We start from the raw sequence: 20,523 nt of genomic DNA, 5'->3' as shown, positions 1-20,523 counted from the left end.
ACTGGGGGACATGCTAATGGGGTAACTACTACTGGGGGACTGCTACGGGGGCATACTACTGGGGGCATGCTAATGGGGGCACTGCTACTGGGGGCATACTACTGGGGGCTTACTAATGGGGCACTGCTACTGGGGGGCATACTACTACTGGGGGCACTGCATAGGGGGCACCACTACTGGGGCCATTGTGTAAGGGACACCACTGCTGGGGGCATTGTATAAGTGGCACTACTACTGTGGGCTTTGTGTATAAGGGTCACTACTGTGGGCATTGTGTAAAACGGTCACTACTGTGGGCATTGTGTAAAAGGGGCACTACTGTGTGTCGTAACATAAGTAAGAGACACTACTTTATGGTGTACTGTGAATCAGAGACACTATGTGCGGTGTAATGTGAATAAGATTGTGCACTGTGACTCCTAGGGCAGTAGCCCACTTTGTAAACAAGTACTGTGATTCTGCTGGCCGTACCCCACTGGGTAGGTGCACTACTTTTAATTTCTGCCACTGCTGTGTGGCAATGTGTCATTGATGTGCTTTAAACTGTGGTGTCTGTGACGCTGCTTTGTCGCTTGGTAACCAGTCAGCTCACTGCAACCTTTGTGGTAATGGTGAAAACTATCATTTAAACTGTGAGGTGGTCTAAATTGACAGTAAATTACTGGAAATTATTGTTATTGAGGTTAATAATACTCTAGCTTTTTTTTGTTAATTTTTGTAAAAATATCCAAATCCAAATACAAATCCAAAGCCAGTCACTGCAGTTTGGCAAATCCAAATCCAAATGCAAATCCAAAGCCGAACGACGAATTAGAACCAAATCCAAATCCGGCAAAAATGCTCCAGTGCACATCACTAATAATAAGTTCCATTTCCCTGCATTCGTTTTACAAGCATTTTCAAATAAGGTTTCTCGTGGCCACTTATATGGAACCACTAGTGAGTGAAACACAATACATGAGCAGGCCCTGAAAAGTGTTTTCATCAACAAGTAGAGTTTACACGCGGTGCTCATGGGTGGTTCTTTCTCAATCTCGCTGAAATGCTTTTTGATAAGTAGGCAAGTATGGGGCAGACGCACACCCTTCACCCATTATAGTTACGCCACTAGGGTAGGGTCAGAAAAAAAAATAGAAAACACAAATAAAATGAACACACATCATATTTACTTACTCTGCCGGAATTCCTGGAGACTCCTAAATCTTGGGTGGCTCTCCTGGATACCCGAAAACATGGGCAAATGTCCCTGTGGCTGCCCACTGCTGCCCACTTCCCAAGTGAAGTGGGCGTCTGGGTTGCCTGGTGACGTTATTTGCTATGAATTGCTTCATCGTTGCTGCGCCACCAGCTTTACAATGCCAGTAATCACTGTATTATATAGTGGGGCGGGGCCATGATTGTGGGGGCATGGCCACAATGAAGCAAGAAAGTCGGCAATTATGACATTTGTACACTTTCTGCTGTTCTGTGCCAAGTGCTGCCCTGTGTGCCCCTTAGTATATTGGCTTGTACATGGCGCTATACAACTTTTACTAAACACATTCTTTGTTATTTTCTAACTTGCCTTGTAATATTTTGGAATATTTTAATTTAATTCAATGATGCTGCTTGTATTCACTGTCCTGGGATAGCACACAAAGCTGCTCTTAGGGTCATAATACAAAAAGTGCAGCAGAACTCTAAAGGAGCCTATCCACTAGGCGACCTGAAAGACTGAACGACTAGCGTTCAGACCTTCAGCACGCCGAGGTGCGGTGCCCGCACTGAACGCCGTTCACTGAACGTCATTCAGTGCAGGAGCCCGACCTCCTATCTCTGAACATGCCGAACCTGACGAGCGTCGTCAGGTTGACGGGCATGTTCAGTAGATAGTCAGGGTCGACAAGGACCCAACAAGCACACGCATTGCTGGTCCTTGCCGGCTATCCATTACACAACTTTCTGTACGATGCAACCAATACCTCCTGGTTTTGGTTGGATCGTGCAAAAAGTCGGGTGATGGATAAGCCCCTTATAAAGGACAAGTGGAGAAGTTAGCCATATCAACCAATCAGCATCTACCAAGTACATTCTATAAAATAATAGTTAGAAGCTGATTGGTTGCTATGGGAAACTTCTCCATCTGTAGTCTTTAGATCTTAGTGCAATGAAAATACACAACTGGTCTGGATTAGGGTTTGTGTAAATGTGAGCACATGCAGACTGGGACATTTATTATTAATATGTGACAAACAAAGCCATATTATTTGAATGTGATAAAGGCCAGGTGAAAATAGCAGTTGATGACGACGGCGCTAGCGAACTGCGTGTGACTGGCTGCCTGCAAACATAATAATGGTCTTTGGTGATTTCTTCATGGTTTGGACATGTATTATGTTTCTGTGCTTGTGTCCTCATACACTGTGGCTTCAATTGCGCCAAACGGCCCTTTCGGCGCTCCAGATCCCCGATGACTCGGCCATGCCAAGAGTTTTTCTCGCTCAAAATGTGCATCTTATTCACCTAAATAAAACAACTGGAAGCAACAAAGCTACACTGTTAGATTACACTGATCAATTTGATGTGCGACATTTGCAATCAGGGGCGTAACTAAGTATTTGAAGGCCCCATAGCAAAAGTTTGTACGGGTTCCTGTGTACCACCCAGTGGTGAAAAATGTATATATAACACATGTAATTTTGACAAGGAAGTTGGGCCCCCCTTAACTCAGGGCCCCATAACAGCTGCACCCCATGCATCTATGGTAGTTACACCCATGTTTGCATATCTGTGTACAAATGAGTCTGATGGGTCTATTTACTAAGCAGTGTTAGGAGACAGAGTGAAAAGTGATAAGAAAGTGATAAGGTGCTAGCCAATCCGCTCCCAACTGTCATTTTTCAAACACAGCCTGTGAGATGACAGTTGGGAGCTGATTGGCTGGCACCTTATCACTTTCTTATCACTTTTCACTCTGTCTCCTAACACTGCTTAGTAAATAGACCCTGAATCTCTAAGTGCTACGATGCAGCGGCCACAGCTTTTTCTCCCACCAAGATCTGTTGTGCTTCATCTATGACTTTGTATGTGTTTAAAACTCATTTCTGTGCGGTTAATGTCACAGCCCAGCTTCTGTAGTACACGGTGAGTGGTGTTTCCCTGCATCTGCGATGAGAATATAATGCAAAAGTTAAAGAAAAAGATGCTACACTACACCTATGGGAGGACGTCAGTGTTGCACCAGGCATCTCGTGCTGTATGGCATATAAATAGTTGTGTGAGGACACAACTTTTTTTAATCATACACAAGACATGGATATATTCATTCTCTCTCTCTCTCTCTCTCTCTCTCTCTCTCTCTCTCTCTCTCTCTCTCTCTCTCTCTCTCTCTCTCTCTCTCTCTCTCTCTCTCTCTCTCTCTCTCTCTCTCTCTCCTCTCTCTCTCTCTCTCTCTCTCTCTCCCTCTCTCTCCATATACAGTATATATTGCATGCAGTAAAATCTTTATTCTGCAACCAATACCAAGACTGCTAATATAATGCAAAGTGACAACGTGTCAGAGCAGGGAGAGAATGTATCTCCTGCTCTCACCAAATAGTGTCATTACTGGTAATTGAATATCCAGCTGTCTTGGCTGTCAGCCTCAGATTAGTTTATATCTGAGAGAGATATATTGCAGATTAGTTACATTACGACATACTCCAGGGGTCAGACAAATGCATTAGGGGCTTCTCAGTTTGCAAAAACACAAAACAAACATCATGGCATCTCAGCTAAAATATTACAGATCTACAGTTGCAAATCCTTTGCTACTTACATATGCAATCAAGAAACATTTTTAGAATGATGCGTTAGACAGCACATATACATAACAAATGCACTTCACATTTATGATAACAAAACTGCCACAATTATTCAAGAGAAGTGCGTTGAAGTCTGATACAAATCTTAATTGTAACTTAGCAAAATACTTGTAGAGGAGGAAGGCTAAATGCACAGTCTGCTAGGCAAGTTATGTATAAGCTGAGGAAAGCAGGTAGTGAACCTCAGCTTTAGTGGAAGTGTCATGACAAACGTAAGGAATTTAATTTTGGTTAACCAACATGTTAGGCAAAGCGTCCCTCTTTGATAAAGATTGCTATTAGGGAATATTTTACTGGTATAGACTGCTTACAATGTACACACCACTGTTTTTTTGTTTTTCACTCTGGATTTATTTTAGATACAGAAAAATATAATCTATTGTCCCCCCAAATCTGCGACCTAAGACGGATGCCTCAGCTTGCCTCAATATAAGCATAGCCTTGGCTGCTATCTGTTTCAGTAATGTTGGTTTCTGGAGGAACCTTTGAGGCAGAGGAGCTTCATATTGCAATGTATCAGAGGAAGAGTTAGGAGACATAAGGATCAGTAAGTGGAAGAGTTATAGGATGCAGTACTCTAAATTGAGATGTTATATGAATTGCATGCAGTCATTCCTGTCTGCATGTATGATAAGAAACATATCTTACAGAACACCTGGGAGGCATGTATAACACTCAATCACAGACAATCCAGAACCAATACATAGCTGTCATTGAAAATAATAAATAAATGAAAATGGAATTTTGCATGGGGTTAGGATAACCCCAAAGTTGAAGCCAAAGTTAGTTTAGTCTTTCCTAGCACTAAATTAAACTCTGACCCTAATGCAATGATTTGATAATCTCTGTCACCTCAGTAGTATGTCCCAGGGGAATGGGATTGAAATTCCGGCGGCTGTCCGACAGGATGAAAATCTCAACAGAGGCAGTTAAGTACCATAACCTCCTCTGTCCCCTCCTAACCCTAACCCACCCTTAGCGGTGCCAAACCCTAACCTCCCCCCTAGTGCCTAGCCCTAACCTCCCCCCGGGGGTGCCTAACCCTAACCCCCCCTTACCGCTCCCTAAACCTAACCCTCCCAGGGGGGTGCCTAACCCTAACCTCTCCCTGGGGGTGCCTAACCCTACCTCTCCCCCCTAGGAGTGCCTAACCCTAACCACCCCCCTCAGAACCTAACGCCAGCCCCGCTAGCTGCCCTAAACCTAACCCTCCCTAGGTGCAGCTAACAGGACGGGTGCCCTGGACTTACCTCATTTCACACGCGTTGTCCTGGGTTCCGACATCGGGATTATGATAGGCGTCGGTATTTTGTCGCCTATCATAAATCCCTAGGGGACATTCTGCTGTCGGGATTGTGACATAACTACATCCTGTCCCGGGTGTATGAGTCTGCATGCAGGGGAGTTTGGGGGTGGGTAGAATGTTTCTTAATATAACAGAAGCCAGAGTCTTTTGTGTTTGTGCCATATTTCCAGTGATTTCGACCAAAATATGGAGCCAATGCTATATTTCCAAGGAAATCTCCAGAATAATGCTGTGAGTAATTGGCAGGTGATTTAATGCAATGAGTACAGGGTGTGTAGTGTGGGCCCCCCTTGACCTAGGGCTTGTGTGCAGACGCACACCCTGCACCCAATTTACTTACACCACTGGGGTAGGGTGAGAAAAGAGCAAAAAAGAAACAGAAACAGCAAATAAAATGAACATACATCATATTACTCTGCCAGAATATCCCAGAGACTACCAAATCTTGGGTGGCTCTCCTGAATGCCCAGAAAAGTGGATAAGTATCCCAGTGGCTGCCCACTGCTGCTAACTTCCAAAGTGAAGTGGGTTCCCGGGTTGCTTGGTGATGCAATTCGTAATGAATTGCTTCATTGTGGTTGTGCCCGCGCTTTACAATGCCAGTAACTGGGGGACGGAGCTACAATGGTTGGCAAGTATGACATACAGTACATACACTTTCTGCTGTTCTGTGCCTACAGCTGCCCTATGTATCCCTTAATGTCTTTACTTGTACATTGTCCTATACAACTTTTACTAAACACAGTCTTTGTTATTTTCTAACTGTCCTTGTAATATTTTGAAATAATGTAATTTCATTCGATGTAGTTGTTTGTATTCATGGTCCTGGGACAGCACAACAATTAGCATCTATCTAGGATTTATCAAATACATTCTATAAAATGATAGAAGCTGATTGGTTGCTGTTGGTTTCTATGGGAAACTTCTCCACTTGTCCACACTTTACAAAGTTTGATAGATCTTCCTTATAATAACAAAGGGCTTTAATATAGTGTCACAAATAGATGTACACACATAACAAAGGTGCAGTGTACATGCATCCTACCCTGGTATACTATGCTAGTGATACTGTACTATGTATGTATAGGGCTCTGCATTGCCACATACTGGCCGTAGATGCTAATACATCGTTCCTATTTGATATTTCTTTCTAAACATATTGCGACAATAGTTCTTGATTTGGGGGATTGTCACTAAACCCCTATGATATGCCTCCATAAAAGGCTTTTTTTTAAAAAAAATGGATTGATTTATAACATAGTAAGCATAAGCATAAAACGCAGAAGCTGTAATGACCAATAAGGTGAAGCGATACGAGGCACAGTAAGTAAAGCAATAATATACTGTACAGTAGTATAATACAGAAATACAATGACAAGGTGGGGTAATAATTATTGGGGAATGATAGGGATGTCTTGGACTTATGTTGTACTAGAAGTAAAGGTTATTTACTTTTAATTAAGAGTACTGGGCAATTTATTGAAGAACTTTAGGCAAGTAATTTTAGCCCAAGTACTGTATATAACCTCAGCTGTACTCCTCTCATTCCTTAATTAAAACCACACCTGCTCCTAAAACATCAACAACATGAGATAAAGTGTATTAACAAAGACCATGCATCTATGCTATGCAGGCATTCTGTGGCACAGATTGGCAATAAAAAAAATCTCCATTTCATAGAATGCAAATAAACATATGTAATGGATGCCTGCAGGCACCTAAGCACTAACAGCTACTGAACACAAGACAAAGCACCCAGATAGTGGCACTTTAGCTTCCAGTTATCTCAGTGTGGACGCCTCGTTACTTCTCTGCACACAATGTACAGATGTTCAAGTGATGAATAGAGCAGAGTTAGCAGCTGTAATACAGGAGCACTCTCTAACCAAGCGTATCCACACTATGTCAGGAGAGAAAATTGGCACTTGCTTCTTAGCTGCATAGCCCCATCAATGTGTTAATGAATGCAGACTTGGTTTCAAACAAGGCGGGAAGGTTAACTCTTTGCCTGAAGGACAAAAGCTTTTCAACCTAGGTGACAAAGTGCTGTGCCTGACACATGACACAATTACTGCTTTATGCATACATGTCGCTGTTGTTATTTATTGATCTGTATTATTTTTTACACTGTAATTGGGTGCAATGGTTAGCATTACTGCCTCACAGCACTAAGGTCGTGGGTTCGATTCCCAGCACAGCTCGCACTGTGTGGAGTTTGTATATTCTTCCTGTGCTTGCGTGGGTTTCCTCCGAGTGCTCTGGTTTCGTCCCACACTAGAAGAATATACTGGTAGGTTGATTGGCTCCCAACAAAAAAAAACATAGTGTGTATGTGTGTGAGCATGTGATAGGGAACATAGATTGTAAGCTCCACTGGTGCAGGGACTGATGTGAATGCTCAAATATTCTATGTAAGCACTGTGGAATATGTGTGCGCTATATAAATAACCGGTAATAAATAAAATAATTCTTAAAGGCCTGTATAGTGCATATAATGCTTGCATTAATGACTAGGCCTAAAACGGTCATCTCATCTACTTTAATAAGAGTCATATACTGTAGAATACTTTATTATGTTGTGGTAGCTCTGGCACTGTCATGGCAATGTAAATGACAATGTGCAGACTTTATCTGGCAGCTATAATCTGCACTGAAAACACAATGTCCTGATGAAGATGTTAGAAACCCGATCGATTGATAAATCGCCTCCTATGTGTTTACATGACTTGTTCTAATCTTATGAAAGATCTTTTCCTGTCACATTACAAAGAGCCATTACATGTCTACTGATAAACACCTGGGGTTTAGATCTCTATTCATATAGCTGCAGACACATTTTTAATGAAAGCTGTAGAGAAAATGTTGATTAGTCACTCATATCTTATTCAATAGTAGCACGACTGACATTAAGAGGTAATATGTGAAACCTCTACATAAGATTACTAACATTCCTCTATATATTCCCTCCAGATCATCTTACATTTATAGATCACAATATCCGATAGGCCAGACTGTGCTAAAATAATTATGGAAACAATATTGTGTAATTAAATGAAACTATTAAAAAAATAATAAAGCATTGTAATTTCTTCTCAGACTAGCCACGAGAGACTCAATTTACATGGGGAGGGCGGAATGACGGCAGGTGAAGATGCATCTGTAGTATTGGCTAAAATGCTACATTATTTAAAGCACCACTATACCTAAAGATAGAGCCTTATAAAAGAGTTACTGCAGTATAACACACACATATATATTTGCAAGATTTAGGCAGCAAGTTGTGATTAGGGGCAGTGGAAGTGCCCTGGATGCCCTGATTGCTCCCTCTCTTAATTTCTGTGCCCCTAGCTCTCCCACTGCTTACTTTGTGTGTGTGTATATGTGTATATATAATATATATATATATATAATTATATATATATATATTAGTAGGTCTGTATTAGGCAAACTGTACATTATGTTTAATGGCTCTTTAAGGGGTTAATAAACCTCCTTATATCTCCTATTCACAATGAGAATGTAGCCCACTTTGTGCATCAGTGAATGTCGCCAATCTGTAATGAATTGATAGGCTGAATATTGGGGTACAGTACCTCAAAAAAAATGCTGCCCTCAACTTTGTGTTAACAGTATAATTACGTGGCTGTATTTGAAATTTAGATTAATAATATTTCCAAAATTTAATTTCCAATATTACAATATTACATAGTACCACTAGAAAATATCAAAATGGAAATTATGATATACAATAAGATATTCCCCTATAACAGATGATTATATTCAATATAAAATATTGGTAACACTTAATTGAAAATCATACAAATGCAGTAGGCTTATACAGCAATACTGATAAATACATAAAGTACTGTATGCAATAACATTACATTGGTACAAACTAATTATTCCTAAAGCTCCTTTAAAGCATACAGAGATCACATGCTATTCCACTTTCCGCTCTAATTTTTTGCTTTATTCCTATAAACATACCCCTAAAGATTTGTACATACATGGCTTGCCGCTTGCAGTAAATGAAAATTGATGATTTTGAGTGACTGGGAGAGGTCTGAAGAAGAGGAGCATTAGATGCTGTAGAGGGCAGTATAAGATTGAATGTGAGCAGCTCACAACCAATCAGATGCAGTCAGAACACACAATGCTCCATGATTATCAGATACTAAGGGGGAGATGTACTAAGCCTTGGAGAGAGATAAAGTACCAACCAATCAGCTTCCAACTGTCATTTTACATGCTGTGTATGAAAAATGAGTTAGGAGCTGATTGGTTGGTACTTTATCTTTCTCCACTCTATCTCTCATAGAGGGGTATTCAATATGAAAAGTTAACTTCACTGTCGAAGTTAACGTTTCATATCGGAGTTTTTACCTGCGTTAAAGTATCGGGCGCGCTCCCGCTTATACCCGTATTCAATATAAAATTAACGAAAACAGGAAACTCTGAAGTTGGATTTGCGTAAAGTTACGAATTTTTCCTTAAAAAAATTGTATGACCCCCCCCCTAAAGTAGTAAAAACATGGGGGATCACTATTAGCCTATAATTGAAAGTCGGGGATTTAAATAGCCGCAGCAGGTGTTTTTTTTCCGACATTGAAGAAGTGATGCAGAAGAGCACTTAGGTTATTTTTTTCGTTTTTTTAAGTGGTCCCATCAAATTTGGGGTACATGAAAATGGGTACTAGCATATTTTTATGTCCCTAAAGTAAGTTTTTAAAAATTCTGCATTTGTGCACCTGCCGCTATAATTCTATTCTAGAAAACATCTGCCGCATACTTGCAGAATAGCCCTGAACCTATTTCCCTATTGTTAAACAATTTTTTCCCATTTTTTTTTTCACCCCAATTTTTAAATTAATTTTTTGGGGTGTCCCTATTTTTTTTTAAAACTTTTTTTGACACAGTTCTTTTTTAAATGTCATTCCCAGGGGTGCAGGATATTTTTTTTAAGCCTGCACCCCTAAACCCCATTTCTGCACTTTTTTTCGACACCTATTCAATGGTGAAAAGTTATCCCCGTTTTTTATCAAAGACTTTTCAAAACTGCGATAAGTCTTTGAAATTGAATACGGTGTAAAACTAAAACCTGCGATAATGACGTCATACCTCCGATATTAACGCAAAAACGATGTTATCGCACCCATATTGAATACCCCTGTAAGGCTTAATACATCTACCCCTAAGGTCAAATAAATACATCAACAAATAATCTAGACTCATTGACTCTGCACTGAGGAATTTAGGGGCTTATCAAGCCCAGTTGCTAGAAATATATACGGTCAAGAAGCTCTTTTTGAGAGATCATTTTTTTTAACTTACCAGTTAATTGAAAATGTATGTTGTTGTTTGTTTTAAGCTCTACTACAACCTATGTTGTTGCTTATATAATGGCTTCTCTCATAACTCCTCACTATTAACCCATATAAATGAAGTTCTCTCTATGATTTATTCATAGAGAGAACTTCTGCTGCTTCTGGACACAACACAATACATCTTAATAAGTTGCTGCAGTGCACATATTATATGTAACAGACTCCACTAGTCCTTCTAAACTGTCCTTATCTTTTCATAAATACATTCTACTAAATTATCAGTTATGACACAATTTGGTTGTTGAAGCTCTCCTGATCAGTGCATCGTATTCTGTTCTTTTGGACTAGCATGCATGTATATAACAATTTACAGGATCTCATAATTCAAAAAAACACTAAAAATAAATCCATTCATAATCCCATTTACATTAGGTTTTATATCTGTTTTGCTTTCATTTGCGCCTCTTACCATTGCACAGAAGGGTTCTGGTGGGTCTCCACAGGTACTGTTTGGTGGATCCAACTTTACCCTCAGATATGGTGTCATGTCTTTAGATTCTGGTTGACAAGCCATATATTCCCACACAATGCCTTCATCAGATTTTGTTTGTGTCTTACACATATCATAGTGTCCATGCTGCATTGCTATGGAGACTGCCACCCACAGGGTGTGGAGATTCAGCACCATGGACAGGTACATATCGAGACGCTTGTTAGGACCTCACTTGACAAATGCAGAAATTCCAAAACGTTAGGTTGTTACAGCTCAAAGTTGGGAAATATATCTCTACAGTAATGTCCAGGATATTGATGGAAACCCAACATTCTTTGTCCACCTTTTATTATTTAATGGTTATAGGTGATTGGCCTAATTTTGTCAGACCAGACATGAAATAAAAGGAACTGCAAAATTCTGCACTGGTAGTAGGTGGGACTTACACGTTCATGGACTTTGATGATCACAGAAGTTACTATTTGGCTCTCATACATTTACCACATTTTTCACAAATGTTGACGTATGAGAGTTTCGATATTCAGAGATGATTCTCAGAAAAAGGAATTTGACAAAACAGGGAAGTTTTATATTGCCGAGATGATAAACCAAAGAGCATCCTTTGTTCCAAGGTTGGGACGGTTGCTGAGATGAGATTAGCTTAGAGCTTGATATGAATCAATCTTCCTCTACCTTTGGCTTTTCCACCTTTGAAACAGAGAAAAAAAAATCAGGTTGGAGTTTATTGTCTGAAAAATCAATGTTTTTCTGTAACAGCACACAGCCTGACATTTGATGGATCTTATCAATAAGGACGACAGATAATCATTCACTGAGAGGTTTTTGCGGTTTAAACCATGTTCAAAAAAGAGTCATGGATTTAAAAATAGATATATAATACCATATCATATTGCTAGCCTACTGACCCTAACATCAGTTACTTGTTTTTATTTAAACAATACAGATCTATTATTGTTATTATTATCATCTATTACAGTTATTGGTCAGTATGCAAAATGTTCTAATTGCATTAGCTCTTTCAAAATAGTCATAATTACAACTACATTCTCTACTTTATCAATACATTTGTTTATTTTAGCCTAGAGATGTGCAGGTTAGGTTTTATTCGGTTCTTATCGCCAAATTATTGCAAGTTCGGACTTGTTCGGATTTCTCTTATTGGCTATCCAAAACATGTGACAGCCGGATAGCCAATATGATGCAGTTTTTGACACCCGAACATACCGAGTATATCCGTGTAAAACCGAACCGCACATCTCTACTTTAGACTACAACAATTAATGTATAAGATTGCAGGGCTTTTCCTTGCTGCCCTTTCCCAAATGATATGATCCATTTAAAGCAATCTAGTGAAAAGCAGCCAATTACACTTCAGGTGCCACAAGTTGCAGCCCTCTACCCTATTAGGCTTAGCAATAAGTCAAAACAACGCTGCTAATCAAATATAGAGACATCTATCTGTAATAATATATCAGCAAGCATTTTAAACAAGTCTTGCAATCTATAAAAAGCCAATCTAACACTATAAGCAGGAAGGAGCTGAGGGCCGCAGATGAAACTTAGAGGGCCGCATGCAAGCCTTGGGATGGCTGTGTGCCAGCTCATTGCCATTGCCTCTTTAATCAATGGTTTCTCAATTCTGCTAAACTGATTCAGTTTGTGACAGCCCAAGACCAAACAGAAGCTGAGATAATTCAAACGTTAGGAAACAGCCAAACCGGCAAAACTTCTCTGTGTTGTATAGTTTAGAACAGAAAACTACATTTTTTCCTCTCTTATTTATGCTTGTTCAATATGGATACCAAAAATATATGCCTAGATCATTAATAAAATCAATTAGCTCAAATAAACAATGGGTATAATAATAATAATAATAATAATAATAATAATAATAATAATAATATAATGTAGAATGTGCTATTGTGGTTTTGTTGTGTCAAATTTTGGAAACCTTTGGTCACTTCACCATAAAGCATTTTATTTAGGTAAATGTTGTTTTCCAAATTTTTCCTTTATATGCTAAAATACCTAAGCAACTTATTGCAACAGACCTCTATTCCTGTATCAGGTAAGGAGAATAATATACTCCTGTTGTTAGGTGAACCGCGGGATGTAGGTATATTAACTACATCCCATCGTGGTATACTATCTCTATACCGTTTTTTAGAGGTTTATTTCTTTATCATATTTTCTGGGTTCTTACCTCGCATACTTTATGTTTAACAAAGTTTTTTGAGCCAGTAGAAGTTCCAGGTTGACCCAGACTGGCAGCAGGTACATAGAAATGCAAGCAGATGTTGTACATTGTGTTTCCATGGGAAACCTTATTTTGAATAACGACTTCATGCATACACATATTATTTTCCATTCCACTCCATTCATAAAACCATTTTGCTGGCATGAGCCATACAGGTATAAATGTGCAAAATGATTGACTCTAACCTGTTACAGTGTTCTCCAGTATTCAATTTCAGCTATTTTCCCAGCAATTCTAGTTTATTATGAAGGAGATACATTCAGAAGCCCTTCCAATAGTTTTAAATACAAGTATATGCTAGATTTGAGGACTGGAATAAAAAAGCAATTACAAAGTATTTTCTGCTATTTTTGAACGCTTATTATGATGTTTACAAACTAGAAATACAGAAACAGATGGTAATGTATGGGAAGATGGACCTTTTTGACCAATGTGCACTTATGTGTTGGAGAGAACTCGACGGAAGATAATTCCTATCCATTGCTGCAATAGTGGTGAATGATGGGTGTAGCCAGCAACGTTGTAATTACAGAGGTGATCTCATTTCACAAACTGCATCAGGACAACAAAAGAAGTCCATCAGAGCTCGTTTTGCTAGCGGCATCATACAAAAATACCTATCACAGCAATATGAAATTACTGTTCCAGGTCTGTAAATGGGGGAGTGCGACGTGTGCTGTTGCACAAGCAGCAGGGCCCTGGGGGCGGCATCGTCGTTGCCCCACGGCACCTTCATGTGGCTGCAGAGACACCACAAAAATTAGAGACACTCCGGGCAGGCACCCTGCAGCCTGCAGAGATGACCGGATCGTCCTCTGTAGTGCTCTAATTCCCAGAGCGGGTGCCCCCCCCAGGTGTGATGTCATGATGTCACAGGTTTAGGGGACGGCACAGGGCACACTGCTGCCATTATGGTGCTGCAATGTTTTCCCAAATGTATTAATGATCACCTGTAGGAACAATCCATGGGATTTGGCAGCGCTACTGTGCATGCTCGGTCTGCTCATCATTGTCACTAAATGGTGCGCTAAGTAGCCTTTAGGCTTCAATGGTGTAAGCTATTGGGTCCAAGCTTTTTTAAAGTCGGCAATGTAGCAGCACCTATAGAAAGCTTATGGGGGCTGCTTTTGCCATTAAAAATACATACATTCATGGGACACTTAATATTTGCAGGTACCCTCTGAAAATAGGAGTATTTTGGGGGGATATCCCACAAATATTAATTGATAAATAGGCCCCTAGATATCTTTACCATTTAAGGAGTATTTTTATATCTCTGAGCTGCCAACATATTGATATACACATTGTTTTATCTTGATTTCTACTTTAATAGAGTGACTTTACATTAATCAGGGATATACCGGAGCTTACTCAGAGTCATACACAGACGCGGCCACTGCTGCGTCTTTTTCCACAGTCGCATCTGTATGCTAATGCCACGGACAACTAATTTAGACGCCCAGTTGTAGCATCTTGCAGCAGTGCAGTTTTGTCTTGGTGAGTCTTTAGACGCTGTTGCGCCATCACTGCACCATCACTGTATCATCACTTCACCATCACTGTATCATCACTGCACCATCACTGTATCATCACTGCACCATCACTGTATCATCACTGTGTCATCACTGCACCATCACTGTACCATCACTGCACCATCACTGTATCATCACTGCAGCATCACTGCACCATCACTGTGTCATCACTGCACCATCACTGCACCATCACTGCACCATCATTGCACCATCACTGTATCATCACTGCACCATCACTGCACCATCACTGCAGCATCACTGCACCATCACTGCATCATCACTGCACCATAACTGCACCATCACTGCACCATCACTGCGCCATCACTGCATCATCACTGCATCATCACTGCACCATCACTGTATCATCACTGCACCATCACTGCACCATCACTGCACCATCACTGCACCATCACTGCACCATCACTGTATCATCACTGCACCATCACTGCATCATCACTACACCATCACTGCACCATCGAAACTTGCACCAGCCCTATAGCAGGTGCAGTTTTTCTGTCCGAGTATGGCCGCTTGTGTGAGCGGTTGTGCCTCTTTGGACACAGCCGCTTACAGCGACACACATGCATCCATTTAGCCACCCACCTGTTACCTAACGGTAACCCCACTGAATTCCACAGACATGCGTCTGATAATGTCCTGCATCTCTGAGCGCTAACAATCATGAAGCATGCACTCTGCAATTGGTAATGAAAACATTGGCCAACTGCATGCGGCATCGATACTGCGTGTGACTTAGAATCAGCCCCCTGGCCTGTGCTGGTCATTCTCCAAGAGGCTTTTCATTAAGATTAATGGTCATTTGCTTTCCATGTGGACTAGTTGGTCAATAATAACTCATTTCTACCTAGTTTTAGTTAAGAGGTAAATATACTGGTAGCTGCATACGGCCTCATGACTAGAGTAATGTCCCCTCTTACTAATACCTACAGTGCAATGGCGTATTTCCCACTAGGCACGTAAGGCATGTGCCTAGGGGCACCACCCGCTGGAGACGGCACAGCAGGGCAACCCCTCACCCCCCCACCCCACACTGCATCACAACTGCTAATTCTTTTTTATGTAGCAACAGTGGGGAGAGGGTTGCGGGCAGCAATTTGTGTACAAGGGCTGCAGGAGAGGATGGGGCTATGTGCCTAATGGATGTCTGCTGAAAGGTTACATTTTTTGGGACCAGCTGACTCCGGCCACCATGAAGGGATCTGAGTCTGAGCAGGCATGATGTCTATGCAGAGCCTTCTGCTGGGAGGCTCTGCAACTGTGCTTAAATGCACAAGGCCGCAGAGGGTGATGGCAGGTGTGAAGGAAGGGTGGTGGTGGGGGAAATAATGCTGTGCCAATGCATGGCCTGACTACCACTGAACCACATACACTATTTATAAGGTTATTCAGTGTTTGAATTTTTTTGCCAGCTATCTAGGCATAGTGTATACTGCTGTTTGGGCTGTGTGTTTATCTTAGCTATGTATGTTGTCTTGTGCGGTACAGTGAGTACACAGATACCAGTACATCTTACATTACAGTGCTGTGTCTGCGAATCTGATACCGCATAATGTCACATGTGCTGCAGCTCAGGAAAGGTACATTGTTAGATCAACCTGACAAGCACAAGGAAAGTATAGACACTGGAAAATGGCTCTTTATAAATAGAGATAGTGGGGAATACTGAATGTAATTTTATGCTAAGCATTCAGATACAATTAGAGTTATGCACAAACGCCCGTGTTTTGGTATTGGTTCTAAATCATCGTCATGTTTTGGTTTTGGCAAAACCACACTGGAGTGATCTAATTCAGTTTTGGTTTTGGATTTCTTGAAAAAAATATAAAAACAGCTAAGACATGTAACTTAGGGCCTTATTCAGAGGCGCTCGCAAAAAGCGAGCGCATGCTCTTAATCAGGGCGGCCGTTTTTTTTTTTTTTAACCTGGCCTCCTGGCTGCTCACTAAGCTGTGGGTGACCACCCACAGCTTTTGCGAGCGGCCAGGTAATGGTCGCAATTATCGTGACCATCGGGCCTGCGATGAGACCCTTGTGGTAGGGTCTCGTCTGCCGCAAGCCCCAGTGAGCTTCCTGCTCAAATAGAGCAGGAAGCATACTACTGACATCACTCGTGATGTCAGTAGGGCCACCCACAAACGGCAGGCGTTCCTTTGGGAACGCTTCCGTTTGTCCAGCCACCCCCCTCCCCGCCTACAAAATGGGGCAAGCTGTTGATCAACATCGACAGCCGTCCCATTTGTAGCGAGCCCCGGAGCCAGTGAATTTCTCACTCGCTACGGGGCTTGCGCACTTGCGCGGCATAGCGCTTGCTAGCGGGTCTGAATGAGGTCCTTAGACCTGTGTTTGTTCCACTTCTTACAGTAATATTAACACCAATAACAATAATTTCCAGGCAATTTTGACCACCTCACAGCACCTGAAATCATGAGGGAGGGACTTAAATACAATCCAAAACAAGCAAGGCATGGTATTTAGATACGAGTCCCGAACTTGGCGAGAAGACTTGAGTCAGGACTTGATCCTACTCAGAAAACCCAAAGTGATCCAAGCCATGACTAGGTTCTACTCGGAACCCCAAAGTTTTGGACGCCAATGTTCCTGATGGGGATAAACGGTATTGCAGAGGCATGATGTGGATGGCAGCAGGGTATGATTAATGTGTATTTTGCTGTGGTATTTATATGTACAGTATATAACTTCAATTCCTTTTATAAAGTACACTTGCATAGTCAAAAGATGTCCCATGAAAAATATTGGCCTCCGATCTCTGGCAAATATGAAGATTTGTAACAATGTAACAGTTGTTTGGAGGAGATTCACCCACAAAGACTCTTCCATCATCTGCTGACCTAGACTAGCTATCCTCACACTGTGCAGTCTGCATTTCTAGTTATTCATCTAAAGATATCATCTGATACCACAAAATTGTTTTTGCATTTGGGAGCTCAATACTGCAGTCGGCCTACATTCATGCCTTCATCTACCTGGCGTTTACCATCAGCAGGAGTAAAAATGTGTATTCCCCCCCCCCCTACCAAAAAAAAAATCTTGATGCGCTTATTTATGCCATTACAAACATGCGGTACTGAGCAAAAAACATGCACACAAGATTACAATAGGCGAGGAAACATGAATTACTATGCACAATAATTAGACATGCTCTTGGATTGTTTGCTTGACTGATTAATACAATACTTTGTGTAATGTGTTAATTTATAGCTTATTCACTTAAAGTCAAGTGTATGATTCCAGTTTCCACAAAGCAATATACCCAGGGGCTACACAATAATATATTGATAAGCAAGGACCAGTCTTTAGCCTAATTGAGTAAAAAGATCAGGCCAGATCGGAAAATTGTGCTTGTCTAAAGTTCTTCATGTGAGCCTACTGTTACTGAGCCAGTCAGCTAGCGAGCAAAAACCATTAGGTACCTATCAGCACAAGTAAAAATAAAAAGCTTCCGCTACTTTTAAAACAACTTCCAGGAAATCCCCTGATTATAAGTGATCAGCTGAAGGGCTCCCATTTCTGCAACAAACCCTGACACGCTTAATATCTGCCTTTAGCATCACACAGATATTATTAACGTATTATAAATGTCAGACAGCTGGAGCGGCATGGACTTGGCCTCTGTTTAATGATGTGTGGCTGAAATAGACCAGCAGTGGCCAGAGTGCATTACAGATAAGATACTTGGGGTCACAGGCCTTGTCAGTGTACTGGTGGATTACTGGTCACCATTTATCTAGAGCACACTAATAAATGGTGCTTTCATTTCTACTTAAACACATCCGAAAATGGTGCTGACTTGGCCAATTAAATATTTAACCCCAACAAAATATGCCATCAATATGAATATTATTGGTTTGTATGTTCTATATATATATATATATATATATATATATATATATTAAATTAACCCTATAACTTGTCCCTATAATATGTCCATGTTGTTTATGTGGTAAGGAGTATTAATTGTAAGCTCCACTGTGGCAGAAACTGATTTGAATTATGAAATACGCTCTGTAAAGTGCTGTGTAATATGTAGACGCTATACAGAAAACTGTTAGAATATAATAAAATAAATTGTTAATATTTTTGTCTAGTGTGACTGTGAACGGTATATACAGATGCAGTTTATAAGGAGACCAGATAAAGATTGGAGATGTGTTGAAATGACTGCAAATTAAACAGTATAATATTTCTTGGGGTGCTGAATAATATATTTGTTATAAGTAACATGATGTTCACTGGTCGTGTGTGGTAACTGAAAGATATTTTATAATACCGTATTTGTGAATTAATACACGTGTTTGTGTCATGTTTAGTTAGTACGCTATATAAGCATTACTATGCAGTGAAGGATTTTTCAAGCAGTCAAAATAATGTTTTGCAGGCCTGTGCTTTCATTGGCAGAAGCCATCAGTGGCAATACTATGGGTAGTGCTGAGTCAGCAACTGCTATAGTGCCCAGGTTCGGAGGGGACCCCCCCCCCCAGCTATGCTGCACCTCTGCCCATTCCTGAATCCTTTGCTCAGCACTTTTTATGATGAGTGGAGGCCACATATGAGCATTTGCTGGACTGGGGGACCCAGGATGGTAGAGTGGCATCTCTGGGTACCTACAAAATGTTGCTATGGTGCCCAGTGATGCACTCTTCTACCACTAGCAGTAATATAGGAAAATTGATAAGAGCAGTATCTATGATAGTCCACTGAGACTTTCATATACTACCTGTGCTCCAGGCTGATTGCTTCTTTCCATAAACTAGCAACCACTGGCTCATTAGCACCAACAAGGCTTGTTCAGCCATGATAGGTGTGGCTCTCTAGCCCTTGTGGAAGCATAAATCCACATACACAGTATCAGCACTGATAGAGCATGCTGGGACTTGTTCTTCCATGACAGCTGGGGAACCATAGGTTGCACAAACTTGATGTGACTAGACTAATATGTAATACGCTGTTCTCATTTGCATGCCCGTCATATTTTCCAGTTCGTCACAGCAGCCACATAATTTACTATGACTACTGTCACATCCTTATAAAGTTAGAAGAACACTTTATGTAGCTACTAGGTGTTGAGCTCACCCGCCCAGAATAGCAGACCCACCTACTGCGGCAGCATCAATGTTCTACTGACACTTAATGTCACCTGCTGCTGGTATGCACTGAATTATGTGTGGCTGCATCTCTACCAGTGCTATATGGAATCTGCTTACAGGTTTTCATTTAAAGTTGATAACCCTTTTCAACATTTTATTTTCTAATTATATCATGTACTGTGAAATTGAGAAATACTGTTTTTATCTTGTACTGCAGAAATTATTCCCTTGTTAATTCAACAATGTTAAACATGTGTGCCCCTAAAACTAAACTTGTTAAATGAAATGCATACTTATTACTTACTAGTGAAACACCTGACGTAAAATCTTTTTGTGTAATGATTAAATATGGCGACCATTGTAAGTCCTTCAAGATATGCAGGGAGAAGCATTAAATGCTAAATTACATCTGAGCCGCCTCACAATTAATAAACTTAAATTGGTCTCATCCACTGCACCCACTTCAGAGTCTAAACAGATTCTCTGCACAGAATAATGAAACTTAAATTAGCTAAAAGGCTCGTTTTCTGTGAGACGGAGAAATTAATTCAATCAGGCGCCAGTCCAACGGAAATTGGCAATTTGCACTGATTGTCCCTAGCAAAATCACTAGAAAATTTGC

General features: G+C 40.7%; 1 protein-coding gene across 8 annotated transcripts in view; it reads right to left on the bottom strand.

The window, feature by feature from the left end:
- Nucleotides 1–20,523, bottom strand: part of NTNG1 (netrin G1) — a 381,653-nt gene that overhangs the window by 353,454 nt on the left and 7,676 nt on the right. For all 8 annotated transcript variants that reach the window (XM_088474047.1, XM_088474042.1, XM_088474040.1 and 5 more), the window contains exon 2: nt 10,942–11,673. In XM_088474047.1, coding sequence (XP_088330173.1) covers nt 10,942–11,172 — 231 coding nt within the window. In that variant the 5' untranslated portion in view covers nt 11,173–11,673. The remainder of the gene's footprint in view (nt 1–10,941; nt 11,674–20,523) is intronic.

This window comes from Taudactylus pleione, unplaced genomic scaffold, assembly GCF_031769625.1.
Source record: "Taudactylus pleione unplaced genomic scaffold, aTauple2 ptg000146l, whole genome shotgun sequence".
Lineage (NCBI taxonomy): Eukaryota > Metazoa > Chordata > Amphibia > Anura > Myobatrachidae > Taudactylus > Taudactylus pleione.
The sequence above is the reverse complement of the archived record's forward strand: the minus strand, read 5'-3'. Positions and strand labels throughout refer to the sequence as shown.